Source organism: Callithrix jacchus, chromosome 6 (genome assembly GCF_049354715.1).
Source record: "Callithrix jacchus isolate 240 chromosome 6, calJac240_pri, whole genome shotgun sequence".
NCBI classification, from domain to species: Eukaryota; Metazoa; Chordata; class Mammalia; order Primates; family Cebidae; genus Callithrix; species Callithrix jacchus.
The window spans coordinates 126590480-126611413 of record NC_133507.1 but is presented as its reverse complement, the minus strand read 5'-3'; the positions used below and the strand labels follow the sequence as shown (position 1 = coordinate 126611413).

At 37.1% G+C, this 20934-nt stretch overlaps 1 protein-coding gene across 6 annotated transcripts in view; it reads right to left on the bottom strand.

Annotated features, from left to right (window-relative positions):
- Positions 1-20934, bottom strand: part of PARD3B (par-3 family cell polarity regulator beta) — a 1139106-nt gene that overhangs the window by 400308 nt on the left and 717864 nt on the right. For 5 of the 6 annotated variants that reach the window (XM_002749672.6, XM_008999274.5, XM_008999275.5 and 2 more), the window contains one exon: positions 16849-16893. The exons of the other annotated variant lie outside the window; for it this stretch is intronic. In XM_002749672.6, the coding sequence (XP_002749718.3) occupies positions 16849-16893 (45 nt within the window). The remainder of the gene's footprint in view (positions 1-16848; positions 16894-20934) is intronic. 6 annotated transcript variants of the gene reach the window in all.

Below are 20934 nucleotides of genomic sequence, written 5' to 3'. Positions count from 1 at the left end.
CTTCCATTTGTGCAATATTTCTATTACCAGATTTTGTATGTGATGGTTTATGTTTAAAAATGTTATTTAATCCATAAATTGTTACCTAAATAGTACATTAAATATAGTCTGAATGTCAAACTCAAATACTATTGATAAAGCAGAACGTCCCTTTGACCCCCAACCCAAAACTTCCTCTTCAATAAAGAAAAGCATTGTTACTTTTTCTATGCGTTTGCATTTATACATAAGCACATGGCATTGGCATTGTTTGCATTCCTACTGTTGCCACTAAACTGTGAGAACCTTAGGGGGAGAATCCATATTCTAACTACTTTATATTTGTAGAAGCTGGCACAGAGCCTGGTATACTGTACATGTTTAATAAATATTAGCTTACTAGATGAATTTATCATTGGTTGCCCTCCTTTATGCAATAGATAACTGAGTTTTCCTTCCTATATGGAAAAAAAGTGGATTTGGGGAATGTTAATAAGGGAGCCATGACTATTGATCAAAGGAGATTTAAAAAAACTGTTTGAGAGGGATCTTTGAGGCTGTGATATGTAATATAAAATATACATTTGGTTTTCATCTCATTTCCTGAGACTGAGTTCCTAAAACCCTTAGAATCTCCAAAGTGATATATCTTTGAATGCTAATAAGATGACTGATGAACAAGAGCTCTTGAATAGCCTCAGGATTTGGGGCTGCCCGCCAAGGGACTCAACCAAGTAACTAGGAACTTTCATTCCTACCCTCTAAGCCCCAGAGAGAGAAAAAGGGCTGAAAATTGAGTTGCTAACCAATGGCCAATAATGTAATCAACCTACCTACTTAAGGAAGCCTCCATATTAGCCCCAGAGGACAGGGTTTGGAAAGCTTCTAGATTGCTGAACACACAGAGATGCCTGGAGGCTGGTGCACCCAGAGAGCGCATGGAAGCTCCTAGAACCTTTCCACAACCTTGCTCTCTCTATGCATCTCTTCCATACGGCCGTTCACTTGTATCCTCTGCAATGTTCTTTACAATAAATGAGTAAGCCTAAGTAAATCATTTACCTGAGTTCTTTGAGCCACCTAGAAAATTAATTGAACCTGAGGAGAGGGTCTTGGAAACTGGGAATTACAGCTGGTGGATCAGAGGCCCAAGTTACAACTTAGGACTTGGGACTGGCTTCTGAATAGGACAGGCTTATGGAACTAAGATCTTAAATTGTGGGATCTATCTCCAGTTAGATAGTGTCAGAATTGAACTGAATTATAGGACACTGAGTTGCTGTCCACAGGAGAACAGGTCAGTGTGTGTGGGAAAACTACACACATTTTGGTGACCAGAATTGAAGCATTCTGTGCTGTGCTTAATATTCTGTGTTGCATGTGTGAGAATAGAAAAAAAAAAAAAAAACCAAACCTTTTTCTCCCTATCTCTTCTAGGAACAGGCTGGTTCTAGAGCAGAAGTGTGAGTTGAGGCAAGAAAGTGTGAAAGAACAGAGCCTAGTGACGCTTGAAGTTAAACAATATTAGGCGCCAGAAGAGAGGCCTGCCTGAGAAATCTGGGGAAGGTTTCTCAAGATCTCGACTGGGGCTCTGAGGCATGAAGGAGCAAAATATGGTCAGATAGTAACTGTGAGCAGCGGAGAGTTGGGAACCTGCAGACAGAGGGTGATGGTGGCAAAAGACAAGGCAGGAAGGGCAGGTAATGATTAGGTGATGGAGGCATTGGTATATCTGGTTAATAATAGCGAAATTTATCACATTACTGGAGCCTCAATGTAGGAACAAAAGAATGCTTTGTAGGCCAGGTGCAGTGGCTCACGCCTGTATCCCAGCACTTCGGGAGGACGAGGCAAGAGGATCACAAGTTAAAAAGGTTGAGACCATCCTGGCCAACATGGTAAAACGCTGACTCTACTAAAAATACAAAATATTAGCTGGGCATGGTGGTGTGTACCTATAGTCCCAGCTGCTCAGGAGGCTGAGGCAGGAGAATAGCTTGAACTGGGAGGCAGAGGTTGCAGTGAGTCGAGATCATGCCACTGTACTCCAGACTGGTGACAGAGCAAGACTCAATCACAAAGAAGAAAAAAAAAAAACCACAGTGCTTTGTAAAAAAAGCAATACTCTTCTTGAAATATATGTCTTTTAAAGCTTCCCTTCCTCTTGACTCCAACAAACAGTATTCAAACATACCCTTCATCTTATATAAAGTAATACCAATATTATGAAAATGAATACATCCTAAAATATTTCTCAACATTAGGTGGCAATATTATAACTTTATCAGATGTTAAAAATAAAACTTCAACTTGACACACAATATTCAACATAGATTGGGAGGTGAATTATGTAAGAGCTCACCTTCAGATTTTCCAGGTTGAGTTTTCAATTTGTACTTCCGATATTATGTGTCGGCTAATATTCAGTTGAAAAACTTAAGATTTAAACCAAATTGCTAGAATGGCCACATAGCCATTCAGTGAACACTGGCAGACTAGATTTTTCCACAGTGTTTAAAATGAAAGGTCTTGCAAGTAGGTAGCATATAATCTCCCTTGGTCATTGGAATCAGATCATCTCACTTTTTTTTTTAAATTTCTCTACAATTAATTTACATATAAAGTAGCTTTTTTTAGAAGAGTAATTTTAAATTCCAAGTCTCAATGTAAATCTTTCTAAATAATTGGGAGGGGACTAAAAATCTTTCTACCTCTTTCCAAATCTATTCTTCATAAGAGGCTGCTATTATTTAAAGCTACTTGGTATAGACTCTGATGATTGTATTAGAATATTCTCATTGCAAAAAGTTTACAGAGGGCAGCCTATAGCCATATATATATATATGATAGAATTAATGTTCAAATTGTAGGTTAAAATTCAGTTATTATGTTTTCAAGAATGTGATTTATTTCTACCCATGGTACATCGAAATCCATACGATGAACTTCTGATATGATGGCATTTTATTTCTTTCTTTTTCTTTTTTTTTTTTGAGACAGAGTTTCGCTCTTGTTACCCAGGCTGGAGTGCAATGGCACAATCTCGGCTCACTGCAACTTTCGCCTCCCGGGTTCAGGCAATTCTCCTGCCTCAGCCTCCTGAGTAGCTGGGACTACAGGCATGTGCCATCATGCCCAGCTAATTTTTTGTATTTTTTAGTAGATATGGGGTTTCACCATGTTGACCAGGATGGTCTCGATCTCTTGACCTCATGATCCACCTGCCTCGGCCTCCCAAATGTTTAAGTCCATCACTGCTTTGTGTGGCTCCTAGTCTTGTTCCCCTCCAGCTGCAGAGCTGATTCTAAGTTGGGTATAGATAGGTCAGCCTATAGTAAAATTTTGATGTCAAACATTCACTTTGGATTTATCAATCATTATGTAATTGCTTAATAACATTTTTAACTCAGATGATCACTGGCATTTAGATGCACTATTAGAATTGTAACTTCCAAACCAATGTTTTCTAAACATATAAGACATATATTCCCCATGGATAGTGAAGTTTGAGAGGTCAGCCACATTTGAAAGATGTGACATATTTAAAAATACCCTCTTCTTTTCATAAAGTTATTTTTCATTTATTCAAACAATTCAACAAACTTTAGAAACTATACATTTTCTAAATCAATGCACAATGAAGCAGAGTAAATTTTATCTCCAAAGATAAACTGTCGTATTATGAATAATGAGAGAGATAGGATAATAAAGAGTTTTGCTATTGAGAATTCTGTAATGTAAATATCAATACAGGAGGTCAAAGTAGACATATGCATACCAAAATATGTCAGGTAAACACATTCTATCAGAGTTCAAAAATAATCTCTTTTGTGTATTTATATTATAAAAGAAAGGTAACACCATAATGAAGCTAAAAAGTATAATGAGTAGCAACTACAGACTGTGACAAAGGCTATATAAATTTTGAACAAAATAAAAAATTTTTTAAAATGTAGATTTTTATTAAATTCTGGTAAGTTTTAATGGAAAAGACTTAAAAGAAAAATTATCAGTGCTATGCCAAACAAATCTTTCTATTATCCATGCTGAGTATGGGGAAATTTGGGGGATTTTAATGATGTTTTAGGTTATTAAATCAGGCAAAATTGGTTGCAATAATGCTCACAGTGCCAAGTATGAGATTTCTTTTTTTTTTAAATTGCATTTTAGGTTTTGGGGTACATGTGAAAAACGTACAAGATTGTTGCATAGGTACACACATGGTAGTGTGATTTGCTGCCTTCCTCCTCATCACCTATATCTGGCATTTCTCCCCATGCCATCTCTCCTCAACTCCCCATCCCCCGCTGTCCCTCCCCTATTTCCCCACTACAGACCCCAGTGTGTGATGCTCTGCTCCCTGTGTCCATGTGTTCTCATTGCTCAACACTTGCCTATGAGTGAGAACATTCAGTGTTTGATTTTCTGTTCTTGTGTCAGTTTGCTGAGAATGATGGCTTCCAGGTTCATCCGTGTCCCTACAAAGAACACGAACTCATCGTTTTTAATGGCTGAATAATATTCCATGGTGTATATGTGCCACATTTTCCCTGTCCAGTCTATCATCAATGGGCATTTGGGTTGTAAACAGTGCTGCAATGAACATTCATGTGCATGTGTCCTTATAATAGAACGATTTATAATCCTTTGGATATATACCCAGTAATGGGATTGCTGGGTCAAATGGAATTTCTATTTCTAGGTCCTTGAGGAATTGCCACACTGTCTTCCACAATGGTTGAACTAATTTACACTCCCATCAACAGTGTAAAAGTGTTGCTATTTCTCCACATCCTCTCCAGCATTTGTTGTCTCCAGATTTTTTAATGATCACCAATATGCCAATAACAAGGTCTGAAGTTGAGGCAGCAATTCAGAGCCTACCACCTAAAAAAAGCCCAGGTCCAAATGGGTTCACAGCCGAATTCTACCAGACACACAAAGAGGAGCTGGTACCATTTCTTCTGAAACTATTCCAAATAATCCAAAAAGAGGAAATCCTTCCCAAATCATTTTATAAGACCAATATCATCCTGATATCAAAACCTGGCAGAGACTCAGCAAGAAAAGTAAACTTCAGGCCAATATCCATAACGAACATAGATACAAAAATCTTGCACATCAAAAAGCTTATCCTCCATGATCAAGTAGGATTCATCCCAGGGATGCAAAGCTAGTTCAACATATGCAAGTTTATACATGTAATTCACCCCGTAAACAGAATCAAAGACAAAAAACACATGATTATCTCTATTAATGCAGAGAAGGCCTTTGACAAAATTCAACAGCCCTTTATGCTAAAAACTCTCAATAAACTAAATATTGATGGAATGTATCTCAAAATAATAACAGCTATTTATGACAAACCAATGGCCAATATAATACTGAATGGGCAAAAACTGGAAGCATTCCCTTTGAAATCTGGCACTAGAAAACGATGCCCTCTCTCACCACTCCATTCAATATAGTATTGAAAGTTCTAGCCAGAGCAATCAGGCAAGAAAAAGAAATAAAGGATATTCAAATAGGAAAGGAGGAAGTCAGATTGTCTCTATGTGCAGATGACATGATTGCATTATCTAGAAGACCTCATCATCTCAGCCCAAAATCTCCTGAAACTGATAAGCAATTTCAGCAGTCTCAGGATACAAAATCAAAGTACAAAAATCACAAGCATTCCTCTACACCAATAACAGACTTAAAGAGAGCCAAATCAAGAATGAACTGCCATTCACAATTGCTGCAAAGAGAATAAAATACCTAGGAACACAAGTAACAAGGAACATAAAGGACGTCTTCAAGGAGAACTACAAACCACTGCCCAACGAAATAAGAGAGGCCACAAACAGATGGAGAAACATTCCATGTTCATGGTTAGGAAGAATCAATATCATGAAAATGGCCATACTGCCCAAAGTAATTTACGGATTTAATGCTGTCCCCATCAATCTACCAATGACCTTCTTCACAGAACTGAAAAAAAGCACCTTAAATTTCATATGGAACCAAAAGAGAGTCCGCATAGCCAAGTCAATTCTAAGTAAAAAGAACACAGTGGGAGGCATCACACTACCAGACTTCGAACTATACTACAAGGCCACAGTAATCAAAACAGCATGGTACCAAAACCGAGGTATAGACCAATGGAACAGAACAGAGGCCTCCGAGGCAACACCACACATCTACAACCATCTGATCTTTGAAAAACCTGACAAAAGCAAGGAATGGGGAAACGAGTCTCTGTTTAATAAATGGTATTGGGAAAACTGACTAGCCATGTGCAGAAAGCAGCAACTGGACCACTTTCTGACACTTTACACTAAAATTAACTCCAGATGGATTAAAGACTTAAACATAAGATCTAACACCATAAAAACCCTAGAAGAAAACCTAGGCAAAACCATTCAGAACATAGGCATAGGCAAGGACTTCATGACCAAAGCATCAAAAGCATTGGCAACAAAAGCCAAAATAGACAAATGGGACCTATTCAAACTCCACGGCTTCTGCACAGCAAAAGAAACAATCATTAGAGTGAATCGGCAACCAACAGAATGGGAAAAAATTTTTGCAATCTACCCATCTGACAAAGGTCTGATATCCAGAATTTACAAAGAACTAAAACAGATTTACAAGAAAAAAACAAAAAAGCCCATTCAAAAGTGGGCAAAGGATATGAACAGAAGCTTTACAAAAGAAGACATACATAAGGTCAATAAACATATGAAAAAATGCTCATCATCACTGGTCATTAGACAAGTATGAGATTTCTAAAACAGAAGTCAGCAGACCTGAGCCTCGGATCTGTTGCTCAGCAGCTGGGCCTTTGATGAGGGTTACTTCCTCTCTCTGAGCTTCAGTCCACTCTTTTAAGTAGTCTCATTGTACTAAAGATACATAATTCTCCATTTAATCCTTACATTCTATAATTTCACTGTAAGTAGATAACTGGAAATATAATTGGAAAAGGTAAGATACACTTTACTTTTGGAAGTAACTGTGGTTCATCCACAACCAGACCCTTGACTATAGTGTGTATGGATGTGTATGAATGTGTCTGGGTATGTGCATGAAACATTTTTTTTTCATCATTTTCCAACCAATTTTGATTCAGTGACTAGAACAAATCATATTCCAGTATGCATTACTTATTATCTATAGTGTTTCTTGTTTTCTTTGGCAGACTGTTGTCAACCCTATAATGTTGTTATATACAGATATGACATCATCTAGAACATTGAGACCAACATCTTTAATTCCCACTCCACCTACAAATTTATCTATAACATGGGCATCCCTACCACTTTCCCTATGCCCAACACTCATACTTACCAAGGCTAACTACTACAAAACTACACTCTTAATCCAATTCCTTAAGCAATTTCTTCTTTTTTAAACCTTCTTCTTCTTACAAATATCTCTTTTCTTTCAGTCTATAAACATGATTGTGTTTCTCATTAATAACATAAAATAGAACAATGAAAACAACTTTTCTTGTTTTCTCTAGATATATATCTCTCCTTTCTATAAATGTTAAGTTTCTAGAAATATCCTCTGTGCTTGTTTCACCTCCCATTCCTAGTGAAAATTAGGCATCTTTTCCAACCTTCTATAAACCTGGGATGATTTTATCCTGCAAATTATTGATCTCCTCATTCATCAGATACCGGAAATCTTTAAAAGGAATAATCCTCTGTCTAGTCTATCACTGATGGGCATTTAGGTTGGTTCCAAGTCTTTACTATTATAAACAGTATCCAGAACTTAAAGTATAATAATAAAAAGGAATAATTCATCCAGGCAACCACTGAGTCTAAAGCGACCCAAATTAGGATTAATTCTCTCGACAACTGCAAAGCCATTTACATAACCTCATCACCGTTGCTGACCTCAGTCACTTCCAAGATATGAGAACCAGTCACCTGCTCTTTCCTGTGCTGCTGACCTTATGATACCACTCTGTGTGTCTTCCAATGTGACTTGCTGTCCTACTTTTCCCCTCTATCCCAGACCCTTCCCCCTTGCCTTCTTGAGTCCAACTATCTTTCCATGTTTGACAATACTGTTCATTTTCAACCTCTTCTTTCAAATCGTCTTTTTTTTGTTTGTTTTTGCCTTAATTGAAATGTAGTTCTCCACTACAAATTCTACTTTCTCAGCAGCTCTCTCAATTGTAGCTTTTCACACCCATCATGGAGATCAGGGTTAGGAGGGAGACCCCACTTCTTCCTTATTTCTCATTTTCACTTTCTGCACTTTGCTCATATGGAATCCTGCTCCTGCACAGTCATGCTAGTCTGTCACTCTTCCTTCTATTCCCACTCAACCTTGCCCTCTACCACCTTCATAATCTATCCATCTGGGAGATTTCCACCTTGGAGTATGGGTAATGGGATGCCAAGGAGGCATCTCTTTCTCTTTCTCTTTCTGCTGGGCTCTGAAGAGGCAGAGGAGGCAGGGGAGGCTCCAGGCTGTGGGGCCATGACAGCAGCATGAATCTCTACTGCTTGCCCAGGTACTTCCAGTGCCCACCCAAGTCTGGTCTCCTCATGTCCATCCACAAAGTGATTCATATTGGCTTCCCACATACCAGTCCAGCCGAGGCCAAGAAGATGAAGCGTATGGCCATGGGTGTGTCAGCACTGACCCACAGTCTCAGCAGTTCCTCCATCAGTTCCATAAGATCTGTGGCCTCCCTTATGGGGGGTGGTCAGAGCCTTCACGTTAATACACTTCACTCTTAAGTGTCTATCTACCCTGTCTCTATCTTCTGACTCTTGTTACCAAAAAGTAAATGCCTCAGGAAATCGCTGGTCAACACATGCAGAAAAGCTGGCCCTAACCTGTAGGTTGGAGCTAAACCCAAACGCTGAAACTATCAGCAAATTCCATTACACCTGGAGATATGTGATCAATAAGAAAATGTTTCCTGTTGGTTTTATTATACAGCATAGTTGTAGTGATAGCTGACAAGTACAATGACAATCAAGTTGGATACTCTTTTTTACTCATCTACTAACTTTAAAATACTCAAGGCTTTATTGCCTAAATATTTCATACTTTTCTTTTCCCTTCCATTGTTAATCACTGAAATGCCAACATCATCTCTTATCTGAACTATTACAATAGTTTCTCTCTCCTTTTTTTTTGGTCCCTTCAGTTTCCTACAACCAAAAGATTGATATAACTAGGATATAAAAGTGACCTCTTTTCTTTAATCTGTTTAGATTACCTGAGTCTGTAGGATAAAATGACACTCTTTTATTTGGTGGGAGTCTACATGGTCTAATCTCTGCCTACTTGGCTCAACTTTGTATCTTGTCACTTTCCCTTTGTACTGCTGCCACACTGAATTGCTTGAAGTTTCTTAAATATACCATGATGTTTCATGTTCTCAGAAGTTTCCATATGCCTGAAATGTGTTTGCTCATTGACCTTTTCTATATCTCCAATTTCTATTTTGCTTTCAGATTCTGCTGTGGAAGAACACCCTTTCTGAAACCTGACACCCATCCCCAATTCCAAATGAAATTAAGCAGTATTTCTCCCATGAGGTTTTTGCACTGAACCCTTTGGCACTAGTATATCAAACAAATACTGAATTAGGCATTTGTATTCTTTCTCCCCTACCATATCATAAACATTTTATAAGGCTGAAAACATGTCTTATTTTACTTAGTATCTCTAGCACTTAACACAATATCTGTTTCAGAGTGGGCATTTAATAAACATAAGTGGAGCCAAAATAATATATTTTGAAATTTGATTTGGAAACATATGTTGTCTATTTATTCATGAATTTCACAGATGCATAAACCTGCTCTACTTTTGCAGATGAAATAATTTTATTAAAAAGACTGTCATTTTATTAAAAACAAGACAAGAATAGAGAAAAAAGGATGAAAAGAAATGAGCAAAGTCTCCAAGAAATATGGGACTATGTGAAAAGACCCAATCTACGTTTGATTGGTGTACCTGAATGTGATGGAGAGAATGAATCCAAGCTGGAAAATACTTTTCAGGATATTATCCAGGAAAATGTTCCCAATCTAGCAAAGCAGGACACTATTCAACCCCAGGTAATACAGAGAGCACCACAAAGATATTCCTCAAGAAGAGCAACCCCAAGGTACATAATCATTAGATTCACCAGGATCGAAACAAAGGAGAAAATACTAAGGGCAGCCAGAGAGAAAGGCCAGGTTACCCATAAAGGGAAGCCTATTAGACTTACAGCAGATGTCTCAGTGGAAACCCTACAAGCCAGAAGAGAGTGGGGGCCAATATTGAACAACCTCAAAGAACAGAACTTTCAGCCTAGAATCTCATATCCTGCCAAACTAAGCTTCACAATTGAAGGAAAAATAAAATCTTTTATGAACAAACAAGTACTCAGATTTTATTACCACCAGGCCTGCTTTACAAGAACTTCTGAAAGAAGCATTATACATAGAAAGGAACAACCAGTATGAGCCTTTCTAAAAATATACCAAAAAGTAAAGAGCATCAACAAAAAGAAGAATTTACATCAACGAATGGATAAAATCACCAGTTAACATCAAATGGCAGTAACCTTAAATTTAAATCGACTAAATCCCCCAATCAAAAGATACAGCCAAAACCTAATGGTATATCCAAAGATACACAAAGACTCAAAACAAAGGGTTGGAGAAAAATTTACCAACCAAATGGAGAGCAAAAATAAATAAATAAACAAAAAGCAGGAGTTGCAATTCTCACATTTAATAAAATAGATTTCAAAGCAACAATGATACAGTGGTAAAAGGATTAATGCAACAATAAGAGATCTTAATACCCAGATACATAAGACCCATAATGAGATTTAGACTCAATGAGACAGAAAATTAATAAGGATATCCAGGACTTCAACTCAGATCCAGAACAAGTAAACTCAATAAATATTTATAGAGTTCTCCATTTTAAATACACAAAATATTGATTGGCCATTATTAATACCCATTTTTAGAATGAAGCAATATTCCTGTTCTCTCTCCCTCTTTTTCTTCCTCTTTCTTCCTCTCCTTCTCTCCTTTTTTTACTTTTCAACATCCTAGTTCCTCACCTCTACTCAATACATTCCTCTGAACACCCGATTCCTTGTGATTCTCCCGTCCAAAAGAAAAAAAGACTGATACATTTGTTTCTAATTCAGTTTGATTCATTTTAAAGACATTATTCAGTAATTTTTTTGCAAATGTGGAAATATCAGGGTTATTTCACAATCCATCTTCCTATACAAGACATATTGCTCTAGACATATTGCTAAATTCTTTATGACAACTTCCTGAATCCCTTGGAAATACAAACCAAGGCTGTATCATGTGAGAAATGTATATATTTCTTGTGTCTAAAGCTATATTTATCCAACATAACAAATAAGAAAATCTTAGGAAGTATCCCATAAAGATGTTTGTCCAAAGAGAGAACCATGCTGTCATATCTTAAGGAGTTGATGAGGAAAGAAACAGAGTTCAAGTACACTAACAAATAACTAGAAAATTTTAGCTCCTCATCAATAATAACCACAAAAGTCATAAAAATTTGCAATCCAACTAGAAGATGCAAATATTTTTTAAATGGCCATAATTGGTGTTCCAAAATGTAAATGCACATTTCAATTTTAATATTCTATAAATGTCTGGAATAATAAGACAACACAATTTATGAAATGTCATTTAATAACTCATTGCTCTTGTATTAAAGTGACTATCCAATCACCCTATGGTTTTAAAAGCTCTGTTCTTTCGCAAGGATCTAGAAATTTCTTAGGCCCCATTTGAACACTCTAGATTTGAGGTTTATACACATTGCATTTAGAGAAAATCAGAAGGCCTGACAAAGTAGTAACTTGTATACTAAACTCTTGGCATTTATTATAAAGATAAACATCACCTGCACATGTGCCTTTGCTTTAATTTATACACATCAAATGCACATCTTCTCTCTGACACAGCTCTCAACTTGGCCTACACATTCCTACACGTGTACACATACACACATACATGCAAGGAAACAAGTCAAGAATGATCAGATTAGATGTCTCTCTCATACTCAAGGAACTACAGTAGTTTGGTAGAGAAATTATACATACATATATATATATATATATATATATATATATGCCATGTAAGATTTGTGTCTTACTCCTGTAATCTCTGTCTACGGAATGTGGGCAAAAGGCACATGCTAGTGGAATATAAATTGCCCCAAAACATAAGCTCTGTTATACAATAATAGGGTTCATATCCTAACCCCAATAGTTACCAGCTGAGAGATCAAGTATTTTTGCTGTTGTTGTTGTTTTGAGATGGAGTCATGCTCTGTTACCCAGGCTGGATTGCAGTGGTGTAATCTTGGCTCACTGCGACCTCCACCTCTCGGGATCAAGCGATTCTCTTGCCTCTGCCTTCAGGGTAAGCTGGGATTACAGGCATGGGCCACCATGTACAGCTAATTTTTGTATTTTTAGTAGAGATGGGGTTTCTCCATGTTGGCCAAGATGGTCTCAATATCTTGACCTCGTGATCCTTAAATGATCTGCCTACCTTGGCCTCCCAAAGTGCTGGGATTACAGGCATAAGCCACCATGCCCAGATGAGATCAAGTATTTAAATTCCCTGAGCTTCCATTGTTTCATCAAACTGTGTTACGATACCAAACATACTTAGTGGCCTCACATAGAAAAAGCCCCTAGATTGTTAATGAATACTTGCTCATTAATTGATAAACTTGTCTCAGATAAGGTCTGGACTTGCTGCCAAACATTACTTTCACAGACTTGCCTGTTTTACAGCTATATGGACAGGTGTTTGAGAATATAAGAAATTAAAACAGAAATAGCCAAGCTTTTTAGTCCATTTTGCTAATTAATGTGTCAGAGCTCATAAAGAAGAACTCATCGGTTTTCTTCAGTACTGCGTCATCTTAAAGAGCTGGGTCAGCAAAGATCTCTGCAGACAGTCAATACATATTAAAACAGTTCCAAGCAGTAAATCAAAACAAAAAAAAAATAAAAAAGACACTAAAAAAAGTAAAATTTATAAGCCCTTCTCTCTGAACGTAAAAGAACATTAAACTATTGGTTGAGGTGTCAGTTTAGCAGACAGAAAGAAAATAAGAAAGAATTCCTTCTCAAACATTCTTTAAAACCCTGAGTATAACCAAAATTAAAGCATAAAATAAAAAATGCTGTGCTAAATTTGATGTCATTTTCTCTGGATTCTAATGTTTCCTCAGAATATTTAAATCATTAAAAAAAATTTTTTTTTGCTGTTGTTGTTGTTGAAACACATATTTTTCTGGTTTTTTTTGTTTTTTGCTCCAGGCATTGCTAGAATTTGAATTTTGTCAGAGTTCAATTAGTGAAACAAGGAAAGAGGTGAAAGACATTTTTGGTTTTTCAAGGCTCTATGAAACTTTTGATTTTTCTTCAAGGAACCAAACAAAGGACGTTTTATTTTAACTTCTCTGGGCAGGTCGTACCATACCATAGACTTAAATACCTCTCGTAAGTGGAGGAGGATTTACCAACTCAGAAACAGGAATCATCCTGCTATATTCCTTGCCAAGGTAATGAGATGCAATGCCCTTTCAGGGAAGCCCCTGAAATAGGTCCTCAGAGAAATCTCAAGAATACTGGATTAATTCTAGAAGGGGTAAAGAGAACACTACATTTAGGGCCAAAAATGTTAGAAAGATATATTTTACCTGGGCCTTTGATTGGATCTGAGCTCTGAAGTATCAACCATTTAAAAATGAAGCCAAGGATAGGGTTACCAAAAATACTGTCACAAATTTGGCAGGTACCCAAGCTGGACCAACAGATGGAACTTGGCATGAAATGGCTCTTTACAGACTAAGTAGCTGACTCAAGATATTTAATTCAGATGAATTTATTAAAATGTTGAATGTCATCTCAAATAAGAGGATAAATGATAGATTTAGGTCAATATATACAATTTAATTTGTTTAACTTCCTGTTGGTCTTGGATAGTATAAAAGCTGCTCACATTTCTGTAGGTAAAGAGAAAGAGCAAGAGACTCTTAGCAAACAAAACAAAACAAAACAAAACAAAACATATTTTTAACCTAAATATTCTGAAGAAAGAATTTGGGAAAGGAGACAATATTGTAACAAAAGAAGTTAAGTGACTGCTTTTAACAATGGTGAGACACGTAGAGATTTACAAGTTAAAATACAACCTTAGTGGTCACAAATGGCCTGTAGCCAGCTGAGATTGTAGTTATATATTAGATAATTTAAAAAATGATTTTGTAACTGAAAGAATTGTTACTATCAAGAGAACCCTTAAAGCTCTGCTGCTGCTACCCCTACCACCACTACCACCACCAACAAATCCCAATGAGACATCCCTTCACCTGAATACAATACACAGAGGGGAGCTATGTTTTATGTGAGGGATGAGTTCCTGAGGATCATTGTAATTCAAGACTAATTTTCCAAAAGAAAGAAGTGTAAAAAACTGGGGGAGCAGCCAGGCTCTGTGGCTCACACCTATAATTCCAGCACTTTAGAAAGCTAAGGCGGGAGGATTGCTTGAGCCTAGGAGTTTGAGGCTAGCCTGGGCAACATGGTGAAATCCTATTTCTAAATAAATAAATATTAGCTGAGCATGGTGGCACTCGCCTATAGTCCCAGCTATCCAGGAAGCTGAGATAGAAGGATCACCTGAGCCAGGGAAGTCCAGGCTATGGTGAGCTGTCATCATGCCACTGCACTCCAGCCTGGGTGTGTGACAGATGGAGATTCTGTCTCAAAAACAAACCAACAAAACAAAATGGGGAAGGGTATATTCTTAGAGTGTATACACTGAACCTCAGTTGAATATTTTCCTCTAACGCTGCTCTGTGCTTTTTCAGAACTGTTTCTGATGTTTTACAGGATGCTCTCATTTAACACGACTCTAAAGTATGTGATTTTTGGTGATTGTTTAGCGCTCTTCATTGCAGGCCACTTTTGCTCCAAAGTTATCAAGTGTCTGGTTATTTTTCAGCATTTCAACTGATGCCCAGTGAAAAACCTGATGTAGTGATACATTTTAACAGTACTTAAAAATGTAAGAACAGTGCATGTTGGAATAACAGTACGTTAGTAACAGAAATATTCTTTAAAATATCAGATATATTTAAACAGTGTGGTTCATGTGACATAAAGACTGTTGGAACCATTTCTATCAGCTAAACTTGCTATATGAAATGTACAATGAACCTGCATGACAGGCTTTAAAATTCTGCCATTTTTGACTACAACTTTTTTGGAAAGTTATTATTTTAAGCTTTTCACTTAGCATAGTTCTTTATTAATGTTTTTATATCACACTATGCAAAGACAGATCATTCAAAGTTACATAAAATATTATGGCAATATACAAATATGACAAAGTTCTCAAAGAATGACAAACTTTTAATTGCTAGCTAATAGCAGTGGGCTTGGAAATTAAGATTAGAATAAGATTTGATTTCCTGGAAAAGGCCAGAAAGTTTGTTGTTTGCTCATTTTCCCAAAAACCAAATTGATAAACATTCTGAAAAAGGGCTTCAACTTTTTGCCTTGAATCATATCCCAGTACATAGGAAAGGCTTTTTATCTTCAGATATTATGATAATATGTGTAAGAGAAGTTCAAGCATTAGCATGCATTTAAGCTGAAGATATTATAGATTATCCTTGGGGTTCCCTGGTCATAAGAACTTCCTTCTGAGGCTCCTAGAACATGTTCAGTAGTAGAGAATTTAATGGAAGAGGATGTTGGGAACAAGCAGCATGTGGCAATTTACCACTCCCACAGAAATCTCTTCTCCTTGGTGATATAACCTCTTAGGGTCTTTATTAGAAGATACAGGAAAAAGAAATCTAAGAGTTGTGAACCAGCCCTTCCCTGCTATTATCAAAAGAGAATCTGAAGAAAGAAAAAAAAAAATCATAATCTTACCCTGGAACATGATGGAGGTCATGAGGCATCAAGGCAACTTACTGCTGAAAACATAATTGGCACATAAACTCAGGAGACACTTGGTGATAGGAAAGACTTCTTTGTTTACCAATGGAGGGATGACAGCAAATCCTTCTGCTGTTTGGAGGGGCAATGCTAAGAGCAAAATGGATGCTTGCCCCTCCAAAATAATGTGCCCCTAGAGGAAAGGGGCTCCACTATTTGTAGCTTAATAGCTTTAAATGTTTTCCACTAATGTGAATAAATGGTATGGAGGATGGAAAAAGGAATAGAAGGCAGCCTACTTGGCAATGAAGAAATAGCTTGGACTTTAGGAGTGAAGGTAACTCACACATGATAAAGACCTAAGAGACCCTGAGAAACTTTTGTAGATTTTCTAGAGAATGTATAAGGAGCAATTCATGTCTCTAAAGAAAAACAATGGATACATCCTTAGAACAATCCATTTCTATGACATGAAGAAAAAAAAAGGGGAAAAATCCTATTCTTCTTTGAAGAGAAAAAAATGACCACATCTTTCTTATTCTGGAATTCTTTGTCCTGTCACTTTAATGGGAAAGAATCTTGAACTTCCTTGGGTTTTCTTGAAACTTTTTTAAGTGTTCAGCTGGAGTACAGTTTTAAGGTTTTTGGTTTGATCTACTTTTTTGGAAATCTTTATTCTTTCCTCCAAAACCTTCTGAGTCAGCATACATTATGCCACGATACACACAGCAAAGCAGTAATTCATCTTTGTGGAAGTCAGGGACATCTCATGTATTAATTAGAAAGCCTTTCAATGACTAGGGGATAGAAACAGGTTCCAACTGCTACTAAAACACAGCCAGTGATTTCCAGGAAGGGAAATATAAAGTCAGTTACAAGGAATTTCTTACCTGATTTGTGTCCAGCCAGTGAGTGAACCTTACTTTCATCTGGCACTGAGGAGACGAAATAAAAGGGACAAAGATCAGATCTGCTTGTAAATCCGACAATTTTTAAACAATAAATTAATACGGATTCAGAATTAGTTACATCTTTTACTGGCAGAGATTTGAGAGATATTGCTTCTCCCAGCCCACCCCAGGGTACCTCACTTTTATTGGTAGACATCTTGAAGACAGCTATGAATAAATATATGTTTACATGATCTTTTATGAATATAACTTCATTTTCTTTTAATTTTCAATACTTTCAGTTATTTTATCTGGGTTATTGCTTCCATGTTTACAAGAGGAGAAACTAAATTCATAGACCCAGAGATATGTGTGTATATATATAGATGCATAATGTAATGAAATTCTTTCAGCATAACAGTAATGTGTGTGTGTCTGTGTGTACATTAAATACTTAAGAATTACATTTCTGTATCTAGTCAGAATGGAGTAAAAGGGAACAAATTTGTAATCCCCCCGAAACAATTTTACAAACTAGACAAAACAAGAAACAATGGCATTCAACAGATTAGACATTAGGCAACAAAAGGCAGTGACCCCAAGAGATGGAAAACAAATGATGTGAACTCCACAATTGCCCCAGCGTATTTTCTGAAGAAAGCATCCAGGCAGCCGTGCAGGAAAGACAACACCTACACAGAACCCAGTGATGTCCCCAGCTCGAGGACACGGTGCTGGGCCTCCTAGGAAAGCATAGCAGACAGAGATGCAGAGCGGAGAACCACAGAGGAAAGAGCAGTATCTTCAGAAAATCTCCTCATATATTTAGTTTAATACTGATGATCTCATGTGTGTTAAGAAAATTGCCCCAAGAGTTCACCCCAAACTGGAAAGGGAACAGCATCCAAAGTTCACATAGGGCTGGGAATAGTGCCTATTTCCAAGAACCAGAGTGGAAAATTTCATAACTGAGGGGCATCTGTCAGAATACAAAGACGAATCTTGCCTCAACAGTGGGGATAAACTACCTCTAGATTAACAGAGCTCTGGTGAGATGGATTCATTTCTAAAAGACACAAATTACTGAGGCCTATACAGAAGAATTAGATAAAAGAGTAGCCCCATAGTAATTTTTTGAAAAAAATGTGTTTATAAGTAAAACTTTCCCACAAACAAAACTCTAGGCCCAGATGGCTGCAGTGGTGAATTCTACCAAACATTTTAGAAATAAACAAGACCACAAAAAAAAAAAAAAAAGAAACCAGGGGGAGCCCTGGTGGCTCAGGTCAGTTGTCCTGGCTCTTGGGGAAGCGACGCCATGCATTCGAGGCCAGCTGTGTTAGTACATAAAACTCTGGTCTCAAGGGTTGAAGCAGGACTAGGGGAAATTTGTTAACAAGGAGATTCTCTCCCATTTTGCCTAAAACTGGATTGATCTCAGGGTAACATGTCCCTGTTTTCCTCTGCCCACAACATTCAATCTTAATTGACCCAGTTACTATACATAATCTTCCCACTCCCACTTAGCCCTCCTTTTCTAAGCTATTTCTTTATTTTCTAGATAAAAGCACTATATGTATCTGTGATTATTCTGTTCCCAACTGCTTAAAAATATTGTCAGACTTATTATTTTCTTTCCATTTGGGAGGTAAGTATTTATAAGGTACCAGTTGTGAGCCAAAATCCGTCTTTCTCAGGTCTAAAAACACTTACATAGACTCAATCTACAGTATAAGTAGAAAAATATTAGAAAAAATGATAATGATTAAAAATAATAGCAGCTCAAATTTACTGAGAACTTGTAATACGCAGGTTTTATGCTATGCATTTTGTATCTGTTCATTCATTCAATTCTCACAATGACCTGGAAAGATAAGTATTATTATTACTAACCTGATGTTACAGATAAAGAAACTGACATATGCCTTGTAAATGAAGAAGCCTGAACTTAAACTCAGCACTCTTAACCACTCCATTTCACTTGTGATAAGTGTCACAGAAGAGTCATCTGAGAAACCCAAGGAATGATTGGTAGCAGGAATATAAGACAACACAAACAACTACATGCTACAAAACTACCCTCTTTAGTTGAATATATGCTATTAATAGCTATCTTTCTGTGGTGACCAATCTCAATAAATGTTAACTACAGTTTGGTTTAAGATGTTTTGAAGTTGATGATTCTGATGGGTTCAAGCTAACATATCCATTCTCATTCCACAGATGAGGAATAATCTTTCTGAATTGGAATCCTTGTTTGGAAACAATAATTTTACACAAATCATTTTAACTTTCTGTGCATGTCTCATCATAAAAGCACAATATTGCTTATCCCATGGGTTTGTGATGATGATTACATGTGCAAATAAATACATGCAAAGTACTTAGAAGACCATAGAGTAAGTGCCTAATAAATATGAACTTCTGTCATCATCATTTATGGGAAACAAAATAGAGACTAACATCATAGCTAGTAATAAGACAGATGTGGGTTGAATGTCAGCATTACCAGGCAAGTTACAAGCTCTTTATTTTTTTTTGAGATGGCATTTTACTTTCGTTGCCCAGGCTGGAGTGCAATGGCATGATGGCACAATCTCAGCTCACTGCAACCTCCGCCTCTCGGGTTCAAGCCATTCTCCTGCCTCAAGTTCCTGAGGGGCTGGGATCATAGGCATGTGCCACCAAACCCAGCTAATTTTGTATTTTTAGTAGAGATGAGGTTTCTCCATGTTGGTCTGGCTGGTCTTGAACTCCCACCCTCAGGTGATCATCCTGCCTCAGCCTCCCAAAGTTCTGGGATTACAGGCATGAGCCACCATGCCCGACCACTAAGCTCTTTTTAGCTTTAGTTTTCCCATATGAGAAATGGGGGAAAAAACAGTACACAGAGAGTTGTGGCAACTAAATGAAAAAAATGTACAAAAGCACTTTGCACAGTTGCAGACAAATAATTCTGAATAAATGAAAACATTTGATAAATGGAAGCTGTGAGAGTGGTAAAAGTGGTGTGTTTGATGACAGTTTTGGGGTTTATGATTTAATTTGCTCAAGCTTACAAAGAACTAAAGACAGAAAATAATCGAGACCATACTATATTTCAGCAGGGCACTAGGTACTTTTACATTGTTACTGCATGGATAATTCCACATCTGCAACAGATGTGACCCAGCAGTTTACCTAGTTCCTAAATCATCCTGCAGTAGAAGAAAGGCAACAAAAGTACAGGAGACTGTACGGTTTCATTACGTATAGTTATTCAGAAGAAGGGATTCATACAAAGGTAAGGCTTTTGCTGTTTTGTTTTTATCTTTTTAAAAATCTCTAAGCTGATTGGCTGGGTGTGGTGGCTCATGCCTGTAATCCCAGCACTTTTGGAGTCCAAGGTGGGCAAGTCACAAGGTCAGGAGTTTCAGAGCAGCCTGGCCAACAGGGTGAAAACCCATCTCTACTAAAAACACAACAAATTAGCTGGACATAGTGATGGGTGCCTATAATCCCACCTACTTGGGAGGCTGAGGCAGGAGAATCGCTTGAACCTGAGAGGCAGAGGTTGCAGTGAGCCAAGATCACACCACTGCACTCCAGCCCTGGTGACAGAGTGAGACCCCGTTTCAAAAAAAAAAAAGAAATAAAAAGAAAAAACCTAAGCTGATTTAAGCACTTGCAAATTCCCAGGCCAAATTAGGCTTAACAAATCATCTTCTTAACTCTTTGGCTGAATAATGTCTATCACTTCTTATACTTATCATTATTTTAATTGACAATTTGAAATTCTCTCAAATACTAATATAAACTATTTTAAAAACATTGTAGAAAATCCAAATGGGTGATAGGCATAAAAATTAGAGGTCTTTCTCCAAAATATTCACTAACACAGATGTCTATCTTTAGGACAGAAGATAAATGAATAAACATAATGGAAAAGAGAGGGAACTATGATGACTTAATTAATAGAATACATTTTATTTAAAAGGTTAAATTTGGAACAATCATCTTTTATACACATGCTTAGTGCTGGGAAGTAATTTAAATAACAGTAGCAAATGAGAAAATGAGGTAAAATTACACATGCCACCAAGTTGT